This window comes from Trichosurus vulpecula, chromosome 9, assembly GCF_011100635.1.
Source record: "Trichosurus vulpecula isolate mTriVul1 chromosome 9, mTriVul1.pri, whole genome shotgun sequence".
NCBI lineage: Eukaryota > Metazoa > Chordata > Mammalia > Diprotodontia > Phalangeridae > Trichosurus > Trichosurus vulpecula.
Window position 1 is genome coordinate 12,388,589 of NC_050581.1, and position 20,018 is coordinate 12,408,606.

The 20,018-nt window shown below is 36.5% G+C and overlaps 1 protein-coding gene across 1 annotated transcript in view; it reads right to left on the minus strand.

Annotated features, from left to right (window-relative positions):
* The window catches only part of GNAQ (G protein subunit alpha q), a 414,409-nt gene that overhangs the window by 85,104 nt on the left and 309,287 nt on the right, over positions 1–20,018 (minus strand). Inside the window, exons 4-5 of the mRNA XM_036738394.1 lie at positions 16,275–16,403; positions 10,971–11,100 (exon numbers count right to left, since the gene is read on the minus strand). Coding sequence (XP_036594289.1) covers positions 10,971–11,100; positions 16,275–16,403 — 259 coding nt within the window. The remainder of the gene's footprint in view (positions 1–10,970; positions 11,101–16,274; positions 16,404–20,018) is intronic.

The following is a 20,018-nucleotide window of genomic DNA, read 5'->3' on the forward strand; positions in this document are numbered from 1 at the left end:
GTATCAATATGATGAACCCCCAAAAGTAGGGGGTCAGCTACCAGGTTGCCTAAGGAGGGTCAGGTCAGAAGTAAAGCTACTATAGTATTTGATAGGATAGGATCTATAAGTTGTCTCAATATTTCCAATCCACTTGAGAAAGAGATACCCACTATTTTTAAAAACCTATAACCAGTTCTCTATTGAATAGACATTTTAATTTTGTTTATGCCATCATTTCAATAATATGCCAAATCATATAGTTCATGGCAAGTTAGGGCTGACACAGGAGCGATAACATCAAGAGAATCTTGCTAATGAGTTCTGTTATTACCTGCTTTTTATAAGATTTTTTTATAACCTCGTGCTTCTTTTTCAAATTCCAATAAGCTCTAAATTTTACAATTTGTGCTTTCAGAGACAACTGCTGCAAATCAGTGGTTCTCACTTTTTTGTGTTTGTGTGACAGTAAGTCCTTTTGGTATTTGTCCTCAAGTGCCCCACCCTGCTTCTGTCTGTTTAAAAATTCTGGACATATGCTTCCCTCCCTCCAGTTCCTTTTCACTTTCACTACATCTTACAGTCTCTCCATTTTTTGTATCCACTTAGTCCTTTCAAGATTATCTTCTATCCTGATGGTTCTTTATCAGTTAGTTATTCTAAAGGAACATAGATCTCACATTGGAACCCCAGAGGTACAGGCCATTTTATCTGGGTCTTTTTCACAGAAGAGGAATGCCATTTAAGGACAATACCCTTGGTTGGATCCTATGGTCACAGGCTCTTAAAGTACCTCTATTTGGTAAAGGTTGGCACATGGTGCCACATCGGGTAATTGAGTTCACAAAACAGTAGTAGAGGAAGAACTGTGCTTAGTGTATCTGTCCCCAGTGTTCCAACTCCTCTGAGGGGGTGGTTCTTTGCTGACAGATGGGTTGTCATTTTAAAGGGCCTATAAAGATTTGCAAAGATATTGTTCTTCATTCTCCCCCTTTCCATTGACTGATTGTACTTGGAAATATGGAAAAAGGAGGCCACTTTCCCACCCCATTCCTGTACCCTTTCCTGTGGGTTTTACTTGCAGATTGTGTTCTGCCAGTAGCTGGCATCTGTTCATGCCCACTGTGATGGTTTATTTTGGTTAGAAAACAAAGTGTTTCATGGATTCTTATGGCCAAAGAATGCATCACTTGGAGCCAACCTCTTCTTATTTAGCTCTGCTTGTCCTCAGGCAGCAGTCTGTTCACAACACCATAACTGAAGATTCCAAGGTCTCACTAGAGCTTGTAATGCACTGAAAAAGCCTTGAAGAACCCAGTGTGTCTTCCACATCATTATGAGGCATAGTTGAGGACTCTGATTATGAGTAAACTGAGTGACAACAGAGAGACAGTTTAGTGTTACACTGGTACCTACGCTATATTAAAAGACCTAGAGGGACGTAGAAAGATTTCTGGGTATAGAGTAAGAGGTCTGATTTCAAAGCTAGGTTCTGCCACTCTCTACCTGTGTGTCTTATTTGGGTCTCAGTTTCTTCCTCTCAAAATCATGGAGCTGGCCAAGGTATCCTCCAGAGTCTTTCCCAGTTCAAAAAACTATACTCCTTTGATCTCTAGTGCAGTAGATATATCCTCTGTGCAGGCTTTTTTGGGAAGACATGAATAAGACTAGCCTATGATGAAAAGGTTGTATGGGGCTCAATCTATACATTTGGAAGAAGAATCCATCTGAATGAGATCACAGATCTACTCAATTACTGAGGGGAAAGGAGAAAGAAGAGTTAGGAGGAGGAAAAGATTAAATTAAATCTGGAACCAATTTAAGGATAATTCAGTACATCATTTGTATTTTATAGATAAGGAAACTGATGCTCAAAGAAATCACTTGACTTGCCTAAAGTCATTTACTTAGCTTGTGGCATGTGGCTGATTTACCATAATGTGACAAAGCATTCTCTATAGGTTATATAGAGAAGTTTCAGAGCCAGCACACAAAGATTTGACATAGTGTCCTCTGGAGGATACCTGGTTCTGTAGATGGTGGGCCACTCTTCCAAAAGCACACACACACACACAATTCCAATTTTAGACCTATGAAGCTATGACTTAGTATTCTTATGGGATTTCTAGATTAAGAAGGCTCCGTCAAACACCCAGCTGTGTGATATTGCCCCCTTCATTTCTTCTCTTATGAAAATTTGTGTGCCAGTGTCAGAGATTCTGCTCAGAGTCCAAGGTCAGTTTCTTTGTCATAATTTGTAGGGTGAACAGGGTTTCACTGTGGAGCACCACTGATTTCTGTGAGCTGCTAAGTTAACTTGGGAACACAACCTCTACACAGGACACTTGTGTTCTATGATCAAGTATGGCCCAGACAATGGTTGAGAACACAAACCTTCCTTTAAAAGGTAAAAGACTATCAGAAAAAGCTACAGACACATATCATTAGTGCTTAACAAAGGAGGTGAGTGAAGATAAAGGGCTTAGAAATCAAAAGTAAAAGTCTTGATACCATGAGGCTCCAAACCTATGCATATGTGAGTAACGACCATGGACAGACACTAAACACAGAACTGTAAAGCACATTAGTTAATGGAGAGGTTGTGCTAAGTTTTCTTCAGAAAACAAAGTGGATTTTGGGGGATTCATTACTATCAGTGGACACCCTCTCCCTTCCAAGTGTTGAAAAGCTCCGTAAAATGGTAGGGAATCAGCAACACCTGCAGTAATGGAATGAATCATCTTGGTTGACGCATTTAAAAGATAGATATACAGATAGACAGAAAGGTACATCTGATTTTATGTAGATTAAGTCCATACTCAATAGAGCATAAAAATACTGTCAGATCATAGAGATCACTGAATATAACCCCATCATTTTACAGATAAGAAAACTGAGGAACAGAGAGGGTAAAAGACTTACTTGTTCAGCATCATGGAAATAGTATCCAAGCAGTTATTGAACTCAGTTCTTCCTGTCCCTATTTCTAGCGCTCCGTCTACTAGGTTACACTGTCTCTCAAGCATAAGCCTCTTTAAAAGGGGGTATGACATCAGTGAACTCTCGTGCTCCAGGCAAGCCAACTACCCCCTTCCTTCCAAAGAGACAGAAGGGAATGGAGGACAGAGATCTCTTGATTTATTCGACTTTGAGAAGGTGGGCATGTTTGACTGTTGGTAGATCTTGGTTTGGCTTAAATTTGAGGTTCCTCTTAAGACCCAGGGAAACTTGGAGACTCTAGCGTAGGGTTCTCCATCCTAAAAGGGGAGGAGCAGACTGAACTGAGAGAGCAGGGACAACAGCACAGATAAGAAAAGCCAGCAGGTTAGCTCAAACCAGGCTTTGCTGCAGAATCCATTGAACCAAAAGCTACTGAAATAACAAGGGGAAAAAAAGAAATAGCAATGAATATTCTTTCTACAAGGGAAGTTTACTCTAAATAACTAGTTATAATTCATCTTGTCCACAAATGATTTTTTTTCTTTTGGATTGGGTCTGGGATTTCATGAGTATAGGAACTGTTAAGGAGGAAACCCCCTTTGAGAATGCAGAGTATCATCTGCTCTGCAGGAATTGTTAGAAAGCTACCCAGGGCGTTGAGAGGTTAAGCGATCTGCCCAGGGTCATACTGATAGTATGTCAGAGGCAAGACTCAAATACAAGTCTTTCCAGTTCAAAAGCTGGTTCCTGATGATTCTCAATGCTCCAGTATGATGTGCTGAATAAGTAAGAATTTCAAAGTCTAGAATGAATAGAGAAACAGAATTGATAAAGAGCTTTAAAAAAAAGAATGCAGAAAAGATGGTAAATGAGTGCAAAAGAAAATAAAAGGAAAGAAGATACTCTACAAAGGAATGAATAAATAAGGGAGCAAAGTCTAACTCCAAAAAAGCAGAGCGTTGTCCATGAAAATTCAACGTTAAAACTATTTTTACAGATACTAAGAAGTTACTTGCCTATTAAAATGCTCTTCGCTTTTCCAACTACATATCTGTATGAGGTCAGATTTTCTTCATCTACTTCAACATCACGATAGATTGAATGCAGAAGCAGATATGAGAATCCGGCTATCTTTTATTAAGCCAGACATTACAGGGTTTTGCAAAAATATATAAAGCAATGCAGTCACTCTTCTCACTAATTTTTTTTTTGTTTCAGAAAATAATTACTTTTTCGTTAAGATGTTATTTTGTTTATTTTATGTTTTGTTTGTTGTCACTTTAAAATGAATGATTAAATAATTTTAAATATATCCATTTAATTTCTAATATGGAAAATATCAATAGATATAACCAACATAATAGCAAAGGACCTTTGGGGGTCCTCGAAATTTTTTTAAAAGTATAAAGGGGTACTGAGAACAAAAAATTTGAGAGTCACTGATTGAGAATAAACCTTACAGCCTTCCCAGCTGCTGCTCTCATTACCTTCTTTTTTGGGAGGCAGCGAGGCCTAAAGGATAGAATACGAGAATGTGGAGGCAAGTTGTAGTACTAGTTCTATCATTACCTAGGTATGTGATTTGGACAAGTCATTGAACCTCTTTGGGCTTCAGCTTCCTGGTCTGTAACATATATCATAAAATCTGTCCTTCCTGACTTACAGGGTATGTCAAAGTACTTGGAAAGAGAATAAAACAATAAACCTAAGTGACATATTAGTCTCTTCTCTAGTAGCAGCTTGGGTTTTTGAGTCACAGCTCTGACACTTATTTGCTATGTAAATCTTGGCAATCCCTTTGACCTATCTCTGGGCCTTAGTTTACTTATCTGGAAAATGGAAGCGATAGTAATCATACTATTTAATCCACAGGACTGTGGCTTGTAAGCTTGTGAGATTTTAATATTGTTTTCTCCTTCCTTTTCTTGTTAGCTGCACAACTTGGGGAAATTATGTGTGGAGCTAATGAGCCAATATCTGTTCCCTTCTTCCATTTTTTAGGAGTCCTTAAAAAGTTCCTTCAAGTTCTTAAAAAAAGTAACATTTGCCACCAAAATTTGCAGATATTTATCTAGTATAATTTGTAGAGACTCCTATTATTAAAAAACACATAGGTAAGATTATGGTCTAAATCTTGCTCAAAGTGCTTTGAGATCCTTTAAAATGTTACATAAATTCAATTAGAAGCAACCAGGCTGGCCAGTGAACCCATGTGGTAATAACAAAGAACAATGTTTCCCTTCCCTCAGAGTTCAGACATCTGAATGAACCAGTGAAAAATTAAAAAAAAATACTCAATCGAAAATACACTGATAAGCTGAGCTCTGTTTCTGTGAATGGCTGATTGCTGCAATGATGCCTGAAGTAGGTGGGTTTGTGAATTTACTTCTGGCACAATAGCTGACTCCCTACAAGTCCTTGGAGTCACCATGAATTAAAGTGGAAAAAGTTTCCAGGTCAGTATACCTCCAACAAGAGGGCCAGTGCTATACACTTCATCATTTCAATGCACTGCTAGGAAGTCAGACAATCAATAAACATTTATTATGTTAAGTGCAGAGGTTATAAAGAAAGGCAAAACCAGTCCCTGTTCTTAAAAAGCCCATAGTCAAACTGGTGAGAGACCATAAAAACAACTGCTTGTATGTACAAACAAGCTACATACAGGATGAATTGGACATAATCCACAGAGGGAAGGTACCATTATAATTAAGGGGGGGGCGTCAAGAAAATCTTCTTGTATAAGGTGGGGTTTTAGCTGGTACTTTAAGGAAACCAGGGAAGTCAAGAGGTGGAAATGTGGCAAGAATATTCTAGGGATGAGGGACATCCACTGAAAATGCCCAGAGTTGAGAGATGGAGTGTCTTGTTCAAGAAACATTAAGTGGACTAATGTCATTGGATCAGAAGATACTTGGAGGGGGTGGGGTGTAAGGTATAAAAAAGACTCGAAAGGAGAAGGCGGCCAAGTTGTGAATGGTTTTGAATGTCAACCAGAGGAGTTTAGATTTAATTCTGGAGGTGAGAGGGAGCCACTGGAATTTACTGAGTGGGGAGGGTGACATGGTCAAACCTACACTTTAGAAAGACCAAGTTGACAAGCGAGTAGAAGGTAGACTGGAATGGGCAGAGACTCATGGTAGGGAGACTAACTAAAGGGCCATTGCAGCACGTGTTGATTTTGTTTATCCTTCATTTGAAGAGGACCAAAAACATCTTGACTTGTGTACGAATTGGATTTAATTTAATGAGGCAGAGTCATCAAGTGAGGTGGCGAAGGCCTCTAATTGGGTAGTATTGGTGTTAGAAGCAAAGGGGGCATATGTGAGTGATCTTATGAAAGTAAAATTGATGAGAACTGGCAACAAATTGGATATGGGAAGTGTGAGCGAGGAGTCAAGAATGATACTTGGGATTGCAAACCAGAGTGGGCAGATGGTGGTACCCTCAACGGTAACAAGGGAGGAGAGGTTTGATAGGAAAGATACTGAGTTCAATTTTGGACATGTTGAATTTAAGATATCTGAAGGACTTAGAGTTTAAGATGTCCAATAGGCATGTGGAGATGTGATACTGGAGGCCAGTAGAGAAGGGCTGGATAGACTGAAGAATCATCAGCATAAAGATTATAATCAAATCTATGGGAGCTAATGAGAAACACTGAGAAAGAAGAGTCAGATAGGCAGGAAGAAAACCAGGGGTAGTGCTATAAAAACTTAATCATGGAGAAGAGGTTGTGTCCAAGGCTATAACGAAGGTAAGAGTGACGAAGACTCAGAAAAGGCCTTTAAATTTCACAATTAAGAGATTACAAATAATATTGGAGACATCAGTTTTGGCTGAATGATGAGGTCAGAAGCTATACTGTAGAAAGTTAAGAGTGAAAGGAAAGGAATATATAGATGGCCTTTTCAACGAGTTAAGCCCCAAGAGAGAGGAGAGATATGAGACAGATGATAGTTGGAGGGGACACATGGATCAAGTGAGGGTTTTTTAGAAAGGAGCAAAGGTAGAAATTTATATCAAAAAGATCCGGAAAGATCCACTAGTGTAGTTGAATTAGAACAGACAAAAGCACAGCAATACAAAAGTTAAAGTAAAGGCACCAGGTATTCAGAGTATTTTTTTTTAAATTAAAAGTAGAGACCCAATCCATAGCCTCCTTTCCTCTCCTCTTTTGGCTCTCAGTTTTTCACTCATTGCATCTCCCCAGGACAAGAACGGGTACATCAAAATCTGTTCTCAGGTCATTTTTGTAAGTATATACAAGGTGAGGAATAAAGAAATCTGCTTTAGATTAAAGTGACGAACTTAAGATTTCAAACCCAAGGATAATGTCTCAGGAATTTATTTTCATTTTTATCCTACCAATGCACAGAATAATTTTTTAAGCCTTAGTAAAAACAGAACTTCTTAGCTGTGAATATCCTCAAATGATTTAGGGAGAGATGATGAGAGGTAGACCTTTACAAATGAGGATAATTCAGAACAAATCCCAAATGGAAACAGGTTTATGACAATGTTCTCATATTACCAACAGGAATGAGCAGGAAGATATGTCAGAATGATGAGTAGCATTTTCCTCTGCTCCCTTAGTCTCCCTGACACTGATTTCTACTGGTTCTCTTACTTGTCTGATCCCTCCTTCTTTAGGCTCCTTTGTTAGGCTATCATCCATCTCTTCTGACCTTAGTGTGGGGAATCACCAGAGCTCTGTGCCAAGTCCTCTTCTTCCTCTCTTCACAGAAAATCTCTTGAAGATCTCATCATTTTTCACAGGTTTAAGTATCATTTCTGCACAGATAATGCTAAATCTATATATCTAGTTACAAGTTCTCTCTTGAATTTCACTCATCTACTGACAACTACTCATGGAACATCTCCTCGATGTCCTTCAGGCATATTAAACTCATGTTCAAAATGAAAATATCTTCACCACAAAACCCACTATTCTTCCAAATTTCCCATCTTCTCTTAGGTTTGTAGGATAGATGGATGGATGTAACAAACATCTACTATGCACCAGGCACTGTACTAAGCACTTTCCAAATACAACTTCATTTGATCAGAACCTCAGAGTCGTTCAAGAATCTTGCCCATCTCTCATTCTTCTTATCCAATCTATTGCCAAATCTTGTCAATCCTACTTCCACAAGTATAAAATGTGTAAACAGTGAAAAGAGATACGAGATACAAATAAAACATGCAAACTTAAAAAAATAGTTATGAGAAACTGTCTAATTTAAAACCTGACAATAGTTATTAAGGTTCTCTTATTCTTCCTCTTGGCTTTTTGACTTTGGGTTCGGGCACTTCATTTGTTTTAAATTAAGCTGCAGGGTACTAGCCATAGGGAAGTTGGATAACAAAAAATGCAAATTAAAACAACTTCAAGATTTAACCTTAAACCTAGAAAATTGGCAAAAACGACAAAAGATGGAACTAGTCAAAGTTGGAAGAACTCATTAATATGCTGGTGGTGGTGCTGTCAAATTGGTCCAAATGTCCTGGAAAATAAATTTAGAATGATACACTTTTTAAAAAATTACTAAATGTTTTACACCATTTGATTTAGTGATCCATCTACTAGAGCATATGCCCCAAAGAGGGGAAAGATAGAAAGAAAAGTCCTATATGTACCAAAATATTTTGGGTTTTTTTTGTATTGAACCTTTCTTTTCTTTTTCTTTTTTAAAAATAATTTTATTTTTTTCTCTCAATTATGTGCCAAAATATTTAGAGTAGCATTTCTGGAGTAGCAAAAATCTGGAAGCAAAGTGAGTACTTACCAAATGAGAAATGAATAGCTGAATAAGTTGTAATGTATTAATGCAACATAATATTACTGTGCTATATAAGAAAGGATGAATAAAAAATTCATAGAAGCATGGGAAGAAAACAGAATCAAGGAAAAAAAATAATCTATACTGACCATAACATAAAGAAAAACAACTCTAAAAGAGAGCAGAATTCAGATCAAGTAGAATGACTAATCTTGCTTGGTTACAGAGGACTGATAAGCAAATACATTTCCTTCTTTTTGGTAGAGAGGTGGTACTCTACTGTACAAGTTATCAGATGCAGAGTTGGCTTTGTTTAGCTGCTTTTCTCTATTGCTAGGGAGTGGTCTATTAGTGGGAGGGAGGAGAATTATCCCAAGATCTGGCAGTTGGACAACTAAACAAACCACATTCTTAGAAAGAAGCATTTCCTTGATCTAAAAGACCAGATACTTATCATAAGAACCATAGCAAAACTTGAATTCCAAAGGAAAAGGAAATTTAGGCAAAGGATATCATACATTAAGCATATAGTCAATACCTTACATTTTACTTCAAATATGTTCAGGATTTAGGCCTATATAAGGGAGTTATATAGTCTTTATCAAGGCTATATGTAGAAGGCAAAGTTATACTGAATTACATGGATATTGTAGACAGGATGTTAATTCCAGTTAAAAAAAAAGAAACAGAAAATTAAAATGAACTGAGTCCAGCAGCTCTTGCATGACTTGTAAACATCTATTTCCTTAAGAGTAAACAGAAAATATACTAGGGTTCATCCTAGTCAGCCTTGAAGATATAATACTAATTTTTGCACATATTCTAACCTTTAAAAAATGTAACTCAATGTCTATATTAGAGACATATGATCTTTTATGAACAGCAGACTAAATTCTCCTAATGGATTCTAATTCTTTACGGCAAAGAGCTTCCTCTTTTTCCCAACAAGAATCCCTTTTGGATCAGAACTAACTATTCCACCAGATATTATCTTTTAACATCCTGCATATATGTTCACCCTGGAAGTCCTGATTAGCTTACAAAGCATTAGTAAAGGGAATTGTGCCTAAACCATGTTCACAAAAGAGGAAACTTTAAAATTTAGTCCATGTTGCATTTGTCACTTGGAGTCTTTTACACACACACACAGCTAGACCCTGAGTTATGAAGACTTATTCACCTAAGGTAATACGACAAAAATAGGTTCCACATTCACCACAGGTAATTCCTACATGCCACCAACCAAGGGCTCAGACTTAAGTAATAAAATGACTTACCTCTGGTCATACAGTCCATGTAAACCACTTTTAACTAACATCTTTTTATATACAGAGAAAACAGTCAGACTACAATTTAAACTATAGTTGGGGAATAATTCTTCACATTAATGTATCACTTGTTTCCCTCTTTTTGCTCACAGATTCAAGAAATGAGAACAAATCCCTAAAAACTTAGCACAAATTTAACAATGCAATGTTCTAAAGAATTCCTGAACGATCTACAAAACCAGAGAACCACATCCTCAAGGCAGTTCATAATATGCCCAAACTGGCTGAGTCATTCACATCTTAAAAATCAAGCTTTAAAGCCTCTTCAGGACTACCTATCATTAGCAAATTGTTAAAAGACAAACAAAAAACCCAAGTCAATTGCATCTCATTGTTAATAACCATGCCATAAGCTCCCCAGCTCTACTTTGCAAGGGAGCTGCATGCAAAATTATCTGAAGGTTATCATACTGACCTTCATTTGGCTGACAATGTTATCTGTCAATGTGCCTGGCACATAGTAGGTGCTAATTACTTGTTGAAGTAAAATGATTATAAGGGGTTAAAATTAAAATTGGAAACACATCTTGTCTACATCCAGGTAAAAAAGACTATTGATTTGGGACATATACATATGTATGTTATGTGGTCAAATTGTACATATATATGTATATATATACACACACATATAAACACACTATATATGTGTATATATATACACAAACATTTGTGTATATAAATATATATATACACACAAAATACAGTATCTCAAAAGTCTTAGTATACACAGGCACCTAAACTTGATTTATACTGGGCTTTTTGTTGTCTATTAAATAGATCACAAAGTCATCCATCAAGATATTGGGAGAAAGTTTCTGTCTCTTCTGTCCTCTCTCTCTTCCTCTCTTTTTCTCATACCCACAAAGACATATATACCACCACTATCACTTCTACCACATACTAAGAAGATAGTCAATTGCACTTCCCAATGTGCACTTACCTCATTGTCTGATTCCACAAGAACTTGGTCATATTCACTAAGGGCTACTAGGAACATAATGGAGGTGACATTTTCAAAGCAGTGTATCCATTTTCTTCTTTCTGATCTCTGGCCCCCAACATCCACCATTCTGTAAGGTTGAAAATACACAGATCAATCTGAGATAAGGAAAACTTAAGAAAAATCAATACACATTTATTTAGGGAATTCTGTATACTAACACAAATGGTGGGGCGTAATTGAAAAAAATAAACAATTTGTCTTTCAGAAAGTGATAGTGCATTCAACATGTAGTCACTGAATGAATGCCAGCTTCTGTGGCAAGGTGGGAGAGAGGAATGTTTTGAGAAATTGAATATTCTAGTTAATGGAAAATTATTACATATATCATACACAGATTACTGTCTTATTATCATTCTTTTTTATTTTTTAATTTTTTTTAGTTGTCAAGCATTTTATCTCCCTCTAAAACTCCTCCACTGAAAAAAAAGAAAAACGAAATCTTTGTAGAAAATAACTATAGCAAATGAAAACAAGCTTCCATAGTAGATATATCCAAAAAATGTGTCTCATTTGCATATTATATCATTGCCTCTCTGTTATGATATGGGTAGTAGCATTCTTCAAAACCGGTCCTCTGGAATCATGATTGATCATTACATAGATAACCAGTTTTAAAAGACTGAATCTAAGAAAATAAAATATACCTAGTTGTAAAATTGTAGAGAAGATAATTGAATATTTCTTTGATAACACAAAGGCACTTGTCTTTAGGGTGGCCTCGAAGATACCTTTATGAATACTGAGAATCACTATACTTTCAAAGTAAAGGAGTCTGGTTAATAATAGTTATTTCTAGTTGATTGAATGCCAGAAAACAGAATTAACTGTATTATTTAATAACAATTTATATGTGATAAAAAGGGGGGCACTGTTTCCTTGTTTTTTGAGTTCAGTAAAACTCATACATAACAATGATTATGCATTTAATTGGCTAAAGCACTCTTTAAGTAAAAAGAATAAAGTACATGACCCTGACTTGAAATAAGAACAAAACTTAATATTTTGTGTCTTTGACCATACACACAATAGGAAATATTGTGTGTGTATAATACCTTCTGAACACAAATATTCAAAGATAGTTGTATCATCATGTATGATACAATACCACATCCAGTCTTTTTTCTAGACTGAAAAGATTGTCCATCAAAAGTGTGCAGTACATTTGTATGTATTCCATAAGGAATAAAGTACATAAACTTGGAAACCAATTTAAATTTCCTTGCAAATGATTATTTTTTTTGCAAAATATCCACATTTAAATTTGTTTTACATGATTATACATATTTGAAATGGTTTTTTCTTGCCTTCTCAATGGGTAGGGGAGGGGTAAGAGAGAATTTGGAACTGAAAATAAAAGCAAATTTGAATTTTCAATATGTCCACATTTACTGTCAAGTCATACAGTACGGATTCTTCCTATGGCAATTCAGAAGTGAATGTTGGAAATTTCTAAATTTCAGGCCTGGTTTTACCACATGCTAAACATCCTGGAGACAAAACACTGAACTTTAATTTCTTCTCCTATAACACAGGCATCTATTTTATAAGGATGCCAACTAATTAACGAAATAGTTATTGGCTTTTAACTTGGAAGATGATGGTACTGGTTCTGCTACCATTCAGTTTGATTTACCATGACAATAGTGTGATGGATTTCTGTTGATGCATCCGTGTTTTCTCATCTCTTCTAAGATAGCCTAGGCTGGAGCAGAGGAAAAGGTAAAGGGGGAAAATGTCTCCTGTTGTAGCAGCTTTTCCACTGTCTGGTCATTTGACATCCCTTAATATCAGGAGGTTACCATCAGGAGACTGAGCAATAGGGTACTGATATGGGACCAATACCAAAGCTTTTTGGAAGACCATATTAGTTAACCTAATATGCTATATCGTGACTGAAGGTTAAACAGAAATAATACTCTGACAGTGCAATAAATTCCCCTCAGCTAAGCAAACAAACACTAACTAAGCAAAGAATCATAGTATTCTACTTAATAAGAAAGATTTAGAGAAAAAGACCTGTTGCATACATGAAGGTTTTTCAGCCAGCTTTTTTAATCATTGATTGTTTTCATACTATTCGGTAATTTCAATAAAAAGGTAAAGACCAAAAAGTCTCTGAAAGGTCTGTCTGTGTGAATTATATGAGGAAATCAACTTCTGTTGTGGGAAATGGTAGGATTGAAATATACCATGTGATGGTGGAGTAAAACCAGAGGATGTTGATTTTGTTGAGGAGATAAATACCAGATATAACTGAAAGCAAGAAAGCTTTGTGTAGAACTGGGCCAAATCAAGATCTACAAGGGGGTTCAATAATAAGACACATTTTCCCTAATATTATTTATGGCTTCCTTAGAGGCAGGACTCCATTGCTTTGACTAGGAAATGAAATAATAATTGATGGTAAACACCTTGGGCATCTCTCTTTCTCCCTGTCTTTCTCCCTCTCTTCTTTTCCTTCCTTCCTTCCTTCCTTCCTTCCTTCCTTCCTTCCTTCCTTCCTTCCTTCCTTCCTTCCTTCCTTCCCTTATTAGCAAGCAAGTGATCTCTTAGAATTCCAAGAAAATCTGCAGGGGCTTTATGGGGTATCTAGACTGGTAGTCTTAAAGATTGAGAAAGTAGTGGAATATATGTACCTCGGCAAGACAACAATATGAATGAAATGGACCAGAGTATGCAAAGTAGCCTAAGGCTACATTTGAAAATATTGAATTGATTAGGTATGACCGTAATGATGAGAACAAAAATATTAAACTCTACAGGGTTGCCTGTGATGGTGATTAACATACTAGAATACTGATCTAGCCCAAAATGTGAATGGCAGCAGTATGTATAAACCCTGAATTTATAATGGAAAGAATGATGCACAAATGATGGAAAGTAAAGGACAGTCGATTATTGGAGGCAGACCATCATGAAAACAAATACGCTAGGAAGTCATGTAGCTAGGATTGCAGTCAACAAATGAGCCACAATTCTAATTTGTGGGATCCAGATTGGATTCCACATTACCATAAATAGCCAGTTAGGAAGCAGAAAACCCTGTGGAATGATTTGATGATTTGACCAATTGGACATAAGGAAAAGGCCTTCACAATTATAGCATAGGTTAGATGTGTGTTTTCATTATGATAAATAATGCCAGATTCAAATGTGGATGTGAATATATAACCAAAAGAATTTAATTCTTAAAATTCTTCCGCTAAAATAAACGTAGAAGTTAGAAAGTAAGGCTTTTAAAGAATTCATCTCAGTATAATGACTTTTGGTTTAGAGAATTGTATATAAATAAAAGATCTAGAGAATGCTCTCATAAGGTTTGACTCCAGGAGCATGGTACAGAAAAAAGATAAAAATTGAACTTAGAAACAGACCTATGTTTAAGTGCCAGTTTCTATCACTAAGTACCCACAGGAAGGTCACCACCTCCCTGGAATTCAGTTTCCTCATTTAATAATAATTATACTACTTATCTTAAAAGATCATTGGAAGGAAAGGGCTTTGAAATCTGTAAAGAACTCTACAAATGTTATTCTGAATATAGTAAAAAAGAGGACATAAGAAGACGGACAAGAAAGATATAGAGAATAATGATTAGAGGGGGCGGTCATCAATATCGAATTTTTTTTTAGAACCACGTAGACCCCTAGAAATGTTAAAGCACTGACTTCTCCCTGATCCCAAACTGGGGAAAATAACAAACAAATAAAAAATAACTCTTAGGCGTTTGCATCTGAACAGGAGTAGGCTGTTCATCCCATATAATTTATTTCCAGATCAATCCTACAAAAAAAATAAAATAAAACACAACGGTGTTGATTACGGCATTTGATTGTGCTTCTCATATATTACATTTTCTAGAGTGAAGTCATGTTACTAAAGTGCACTGATTGAAGAATTGACAAAATGTGAAATGTAAGATAGAGAATAACCCAGATTGGTCACCAATCAGGTATATATGCCAAATGCAATCAAAACCTCCACGAAATTGCTATCTGTTTTGGATCATATTACTTGTTTTCTCAAAATCTTCTGTGATATTGGCTTATAATTAAAATATAGATCTTAAAAAGCAGATCTCTAAAATGCTGTGTCTGCAAAACTAAGGAGCTATTCCACTTTGTCAGCAATTTATTGGCACGGCTCTTCTAGTGACTGGTGGCAGAGTGAAAGTTAGTTTAGAAAGAGCAGATCCTAACTTGGTATGGGGTTTTGGAAGACCTGACTAGATTTAATGAGCCTATATTTTCTTTTCAGGCACACTGGCAGAACATACATCCCCAATGAACTTTATGTTCTTGCTTAGACACATATTTAAGGTAGTAAATTCCCATAGATAACATGTCTCCATTTCTCAAAGTATAACAAGAACTGGATTCTAATTAAGAGTACAGCCAAATGATTATGGAAGAAGAGATTAAACAGAGATGTATCTGTATTATTTGTTTTCCCTTGTTTGTGGAAAAAAAACCATAATATTATTGCTAAATCATCAATTGGGAAAAAAAAAGCAGCAACTGGGGGGGCAGTATAGCTCATTTCTCAATTGCTCTGCAACATGAGGCTGACTAATCCTATATGTAAATGTTATGAACATTCCTAAGCACTCAGCTTTATAAATAAATGTAAAAAAGTTCAAGTTCTTTGCACTAGTAGTCAAAAATCCTCTATTTGGTAGAAATTATGTTGATTGAAAATCATTATGAAAATCTTTGTAACATATAATTTCTCCTATTAGCAGCCCCATAAAAGTATCAAACACCTCTTATATTCTTTCAATAATGGACAAATTCCTCTACGGTTAATTTGATTCTAAATTTATTTAGGAATTGAATCAGTATTTGTGCAAATGGATGTAATTCCACTTCCTGCAATACTTCCTTCTACATCTGCCTTCAAGGAGATATTCAACCAACCATGAAGGAAGTTCATTCAGTCAAGAGTGTCTAAGTCAAAAATCCTACGGTAATAGAAATTAAGTTGAGGAAAGCCAATATGAAAATCTTTATAATAAACAATTCCTCTATTGACAGGCTCATAAAGGAAAGTAAAAAGGAAAGATTATTTATAATCATCAGAATCATCATGATAATTAAAGGACAGGTTAAAAAGAATCCAAAGTTAATCACTTTTCCTCATATGCTTTCCTTAGACCTATACAAGCTTTCAATATTTACAAAGATCACAAAAAGTGCACATGACATAAGAATTAGAAATGGGTTTCAGGGACTAGATTACTACCTGAAAATGACGCTTTGTAAGTCAAAGGGGTATTCAATGATCCCTGTGGTGGGGACTCGAACTCTAAGGACATCTTGTTGAGTAGGCAAATAGGCAGGATCTGCTACACGGTCCAAGTCGTTAAGATAGCTACAGGTGGGAAGAAACAATAGTAATATCAGTGACACCATAATACCAAATTCCATTAAGGAAAAGGATGGGAAGAGTTAAAGATGGGAGAAAGAAAAGAAGGAAAAGAAAGATGAGAAGAAGGGATATTTGAGAGGTAGAAAGGTAAGAGTAAACTTTCAGTTATAGGAGGATACATATATATATATATATATGTATATATGCATATATATATACACACAGTTTGGAATTACCCAGTTTTCATATTTCATCTCCTCTTGTCACCTATGGACTATTTCATTACTCATTAGGACAAATTCAGATGTGATTCAAGGAGGCAGGTGGAGGAACAGGAAATTAAAATGAAACCACCCCAGTTCTCTACTTGTTAGCAGCTCTGGTAGGGGATTGGGATGCAGAAAAGGATAAAGCTAATGTGTTTTTTGGATCCTTTGTAGATTTCATCTGTAAATGTCATTTTCATCACCGATTGCCAAAGATGACAGAATTGAATGAATATAAGCTAGTCTATCTGCAGGGTTCTAGAATAATTTCCTTTGGATAAACCTTAGCCTCCTCAAAAAGGGTACTTAATTCAAAATTCTTCAATGTCAAAGTTGTTCAATGTATACGACTGGACACTTAAGAAAGTACATTGTTGATATGAAGTTCTTAGGGTAACAACTAATATACTGGAGCACCGTAGTGAATTAATAATCCCCTGTTTGGGAGAGATGCATCATATACTGGAGTTCATTGGATTCTGTGATACCTCCATGCTTCCTCTGTATGCTCCAAAGTGCTCTATTAGATACATTTGTTAAATTAAAATGAATGAAAATTAATTGTATTTGGGAGCTTTAAGGGACATCATTTGTTATAACTGAGGTATTCAGAGGAGGCAGGTTAAAAATCGCCATTCCAAAGGGTACCCAAGTGATTCCAAAATTAATGTAATTTCCTCAGGTCCTGGGGAGAATAGAATGATGTATTTAGATTGTCTTGCTCTTCTTGACTAGGCCACTTTCCCCCTAGGGTTTCTGGATGGGGGGTCATCTAAAATTTTAAGGTCCATAATTTTAGAATACTTAACTCACTTGGGAAATCACAAATAAGCCTTAAACCGAAAAACAGAATAGCTAAAACCAATACACAAGCCCTAGTGAGTAGAGATTTAGAAGAGAAAGAACCACAGGTCCTTTCAAATTATGTAAACAAAATACATAAATAAGATCAGTGGAAAATACTATGGTAGTTGAGCTGTCATATAAAGAATTTTTATTCTCTGTACAGAAACATGGTTTTAGCATAGTTTTTATATCTATCACGTTGGTATTTCCCCCCATCATATTCATGAAATCTTTATGTTTGGGAATGAGTAGTGGAGGGGATAGGTCCATAAATATTCTCCTGTTTTCCACTATTACACACCATAAAGCATTAAGAATCCATCAAATCACAGAATTCTAGGGTTGGAAGAGACCTTAGAGATCATCTTCATCAGAGGGTCTTAGGCATTAGAGTTGGAAAGGGGACCTTAGCAATCCCCAAGTCCAAGCCTTTCATTTTATAGTTGAGAAATAAAAACCCAGAGAAATGACACAACTTGCTCAACTAAGGTGACAGCAATATTGTATTTAATGGCATTCCTGGAACTAGAGCCATGTCCTTTTTGTGCCATGTAAACTCTAAATAAGTTTCTTACTGGGCTTAGAAGATTTTAAAGTTTTCTATTAAAACATTCCACTTACTTTTTGATCAACCTCAGCTCTTCAAAGGACTGAATAAGTTCCTAGTAATGAAGGCATTTCATTCACATAAAGCAATCCAAGATACGGGAGCCCCCTCTAGCAATCAGACTTCTCTGCAACTTATAACCCCAGAGAGTTGCCGAGGGCATTAAGAGGTTAAGCGACTTGCTCAGGGTCACACAGCCAGTATGTGTCAGGGGTCAGACTTGAACTGGGGTCTTCCTTGCTACAAGGTTAGCTCTTTAGCCACTATGACACAGGTACTTCTCTGACTACAAAGAGGAAAGAAAATGATACTCTTTTTGAAATACATTATTCAGAGACAGCATTCTCTAAAAATATTAAGTTATAGAGAAGTTGACCTACATTGGTAGTGAGAGGATCCTCATGGGGATGGATCCATGTTACCCTATACTGATGACATCACAGGTCTAGTCTCTAATCCTAATTCTTCTAAGGCACCATTCCATTACTTCTTTCAGGCAACTAATTATCCTTTTCGGTCTAACCTCAAACAAATGAATGTTTCCTAAGACAGTAGTTTATGCTCCTCTGACTTACAGGAAACAGTCTAATATCTTTAAATACAAAAGCAAATGGAGATTCCAGGTGGGGAGGTAGGAGGATATTGGGGGTGGGGAGGGAGTACAAAAGGTAGGGGGAAAGAAACGTTAAGAGCAGAGGTGGTGCTTTGGGTTTGGAACACTGGACACTGTCTCAGAATGTGGTCTTTATGTGGTAACAGGTATAACTAGGACAAAGGCTTTGAGGATTATCCAAAGTGGATGAGACAGGCTTCCTTTGAACTCAACGATCAATCGACAAACATTTATTAATAACATACTAGGCATCGTGCTAAGCACTGGGGATACAAAAAGAGGCAAAGACAGTTCCTGCCCTCGAGGAACTTATCTTCTGATTCCTATGCTTCCTATGTCTCAGTAGCTGGGGTTTTTCTCATATGCCACACTTAAAAACTGGACAGAGAAATATGAATTATAGCAATTAACAGGTTTAGAAAACCAGTTTACCATGTGTTGATTTTACCTTGAAAAGCAGAAAATGAAAATCCATTTTGAACCAGAGCTCTATATATTCAACTACATGTTATGTGAGGAACAAAATAACTTCAAAATTACTCTCGGAAATTAAGTAACTTTGAAATTATGCTGGTAAGCTTGCAATGCAATCTGTTTGCTTGGTTGGATAACCCATGGTTACCCACTTAACTCATTACACTGGGAACTGCTGTTACCTCTGGGATGTTGAATTTTTTTGAAAGGTAAGGATTCTTTTTGTGGTGAGCAGAAAGCTTGACATTAAATTTCTTTCTTTTTAAAACCAAATGTTTTATTGATCTTCTTTTTACAAACATCATTGTCACCTCCCCAAGACTCTTTCCACCCATCTTCATCACCTGGCCCTCAAAACTCTTCCTTGTAACCAAGAAGCACAGTTAAATATAACCAATTGATACATTGACCATAAACTGACAATGTATAGCTCATTCTGCAGGTAGAGTCCAATACTTTGCTGCTTAAAGAGGGAAGCAAGTTTTGCCATTGGCCCTTTGTTTTGGAGGGGGGAGGTGAGGCAACTGGGGCTAAGTGACTTCCCCAAGGTCACACAGCTAGTAAGTGTCACCTTTCTGAGGCTGGATTTGAACTCAGATGCAGATGCTCTATTCACTGTTCCACCTAGCTGCCCTTTGCCATTGGTCCTTTGAAATCAAAATTGGTCACTACATTAATGAGGGTCTTGAGATATTTCATGTTGTTTTTCCTGACGCTCATTTGGCCATTGTGTAAATTGTTCTTGTGCTTCATTCTGTACAAGTTCAGGCACTAATTTGTGAATCCACAGGATACTCTTGGTACTTCCCTTC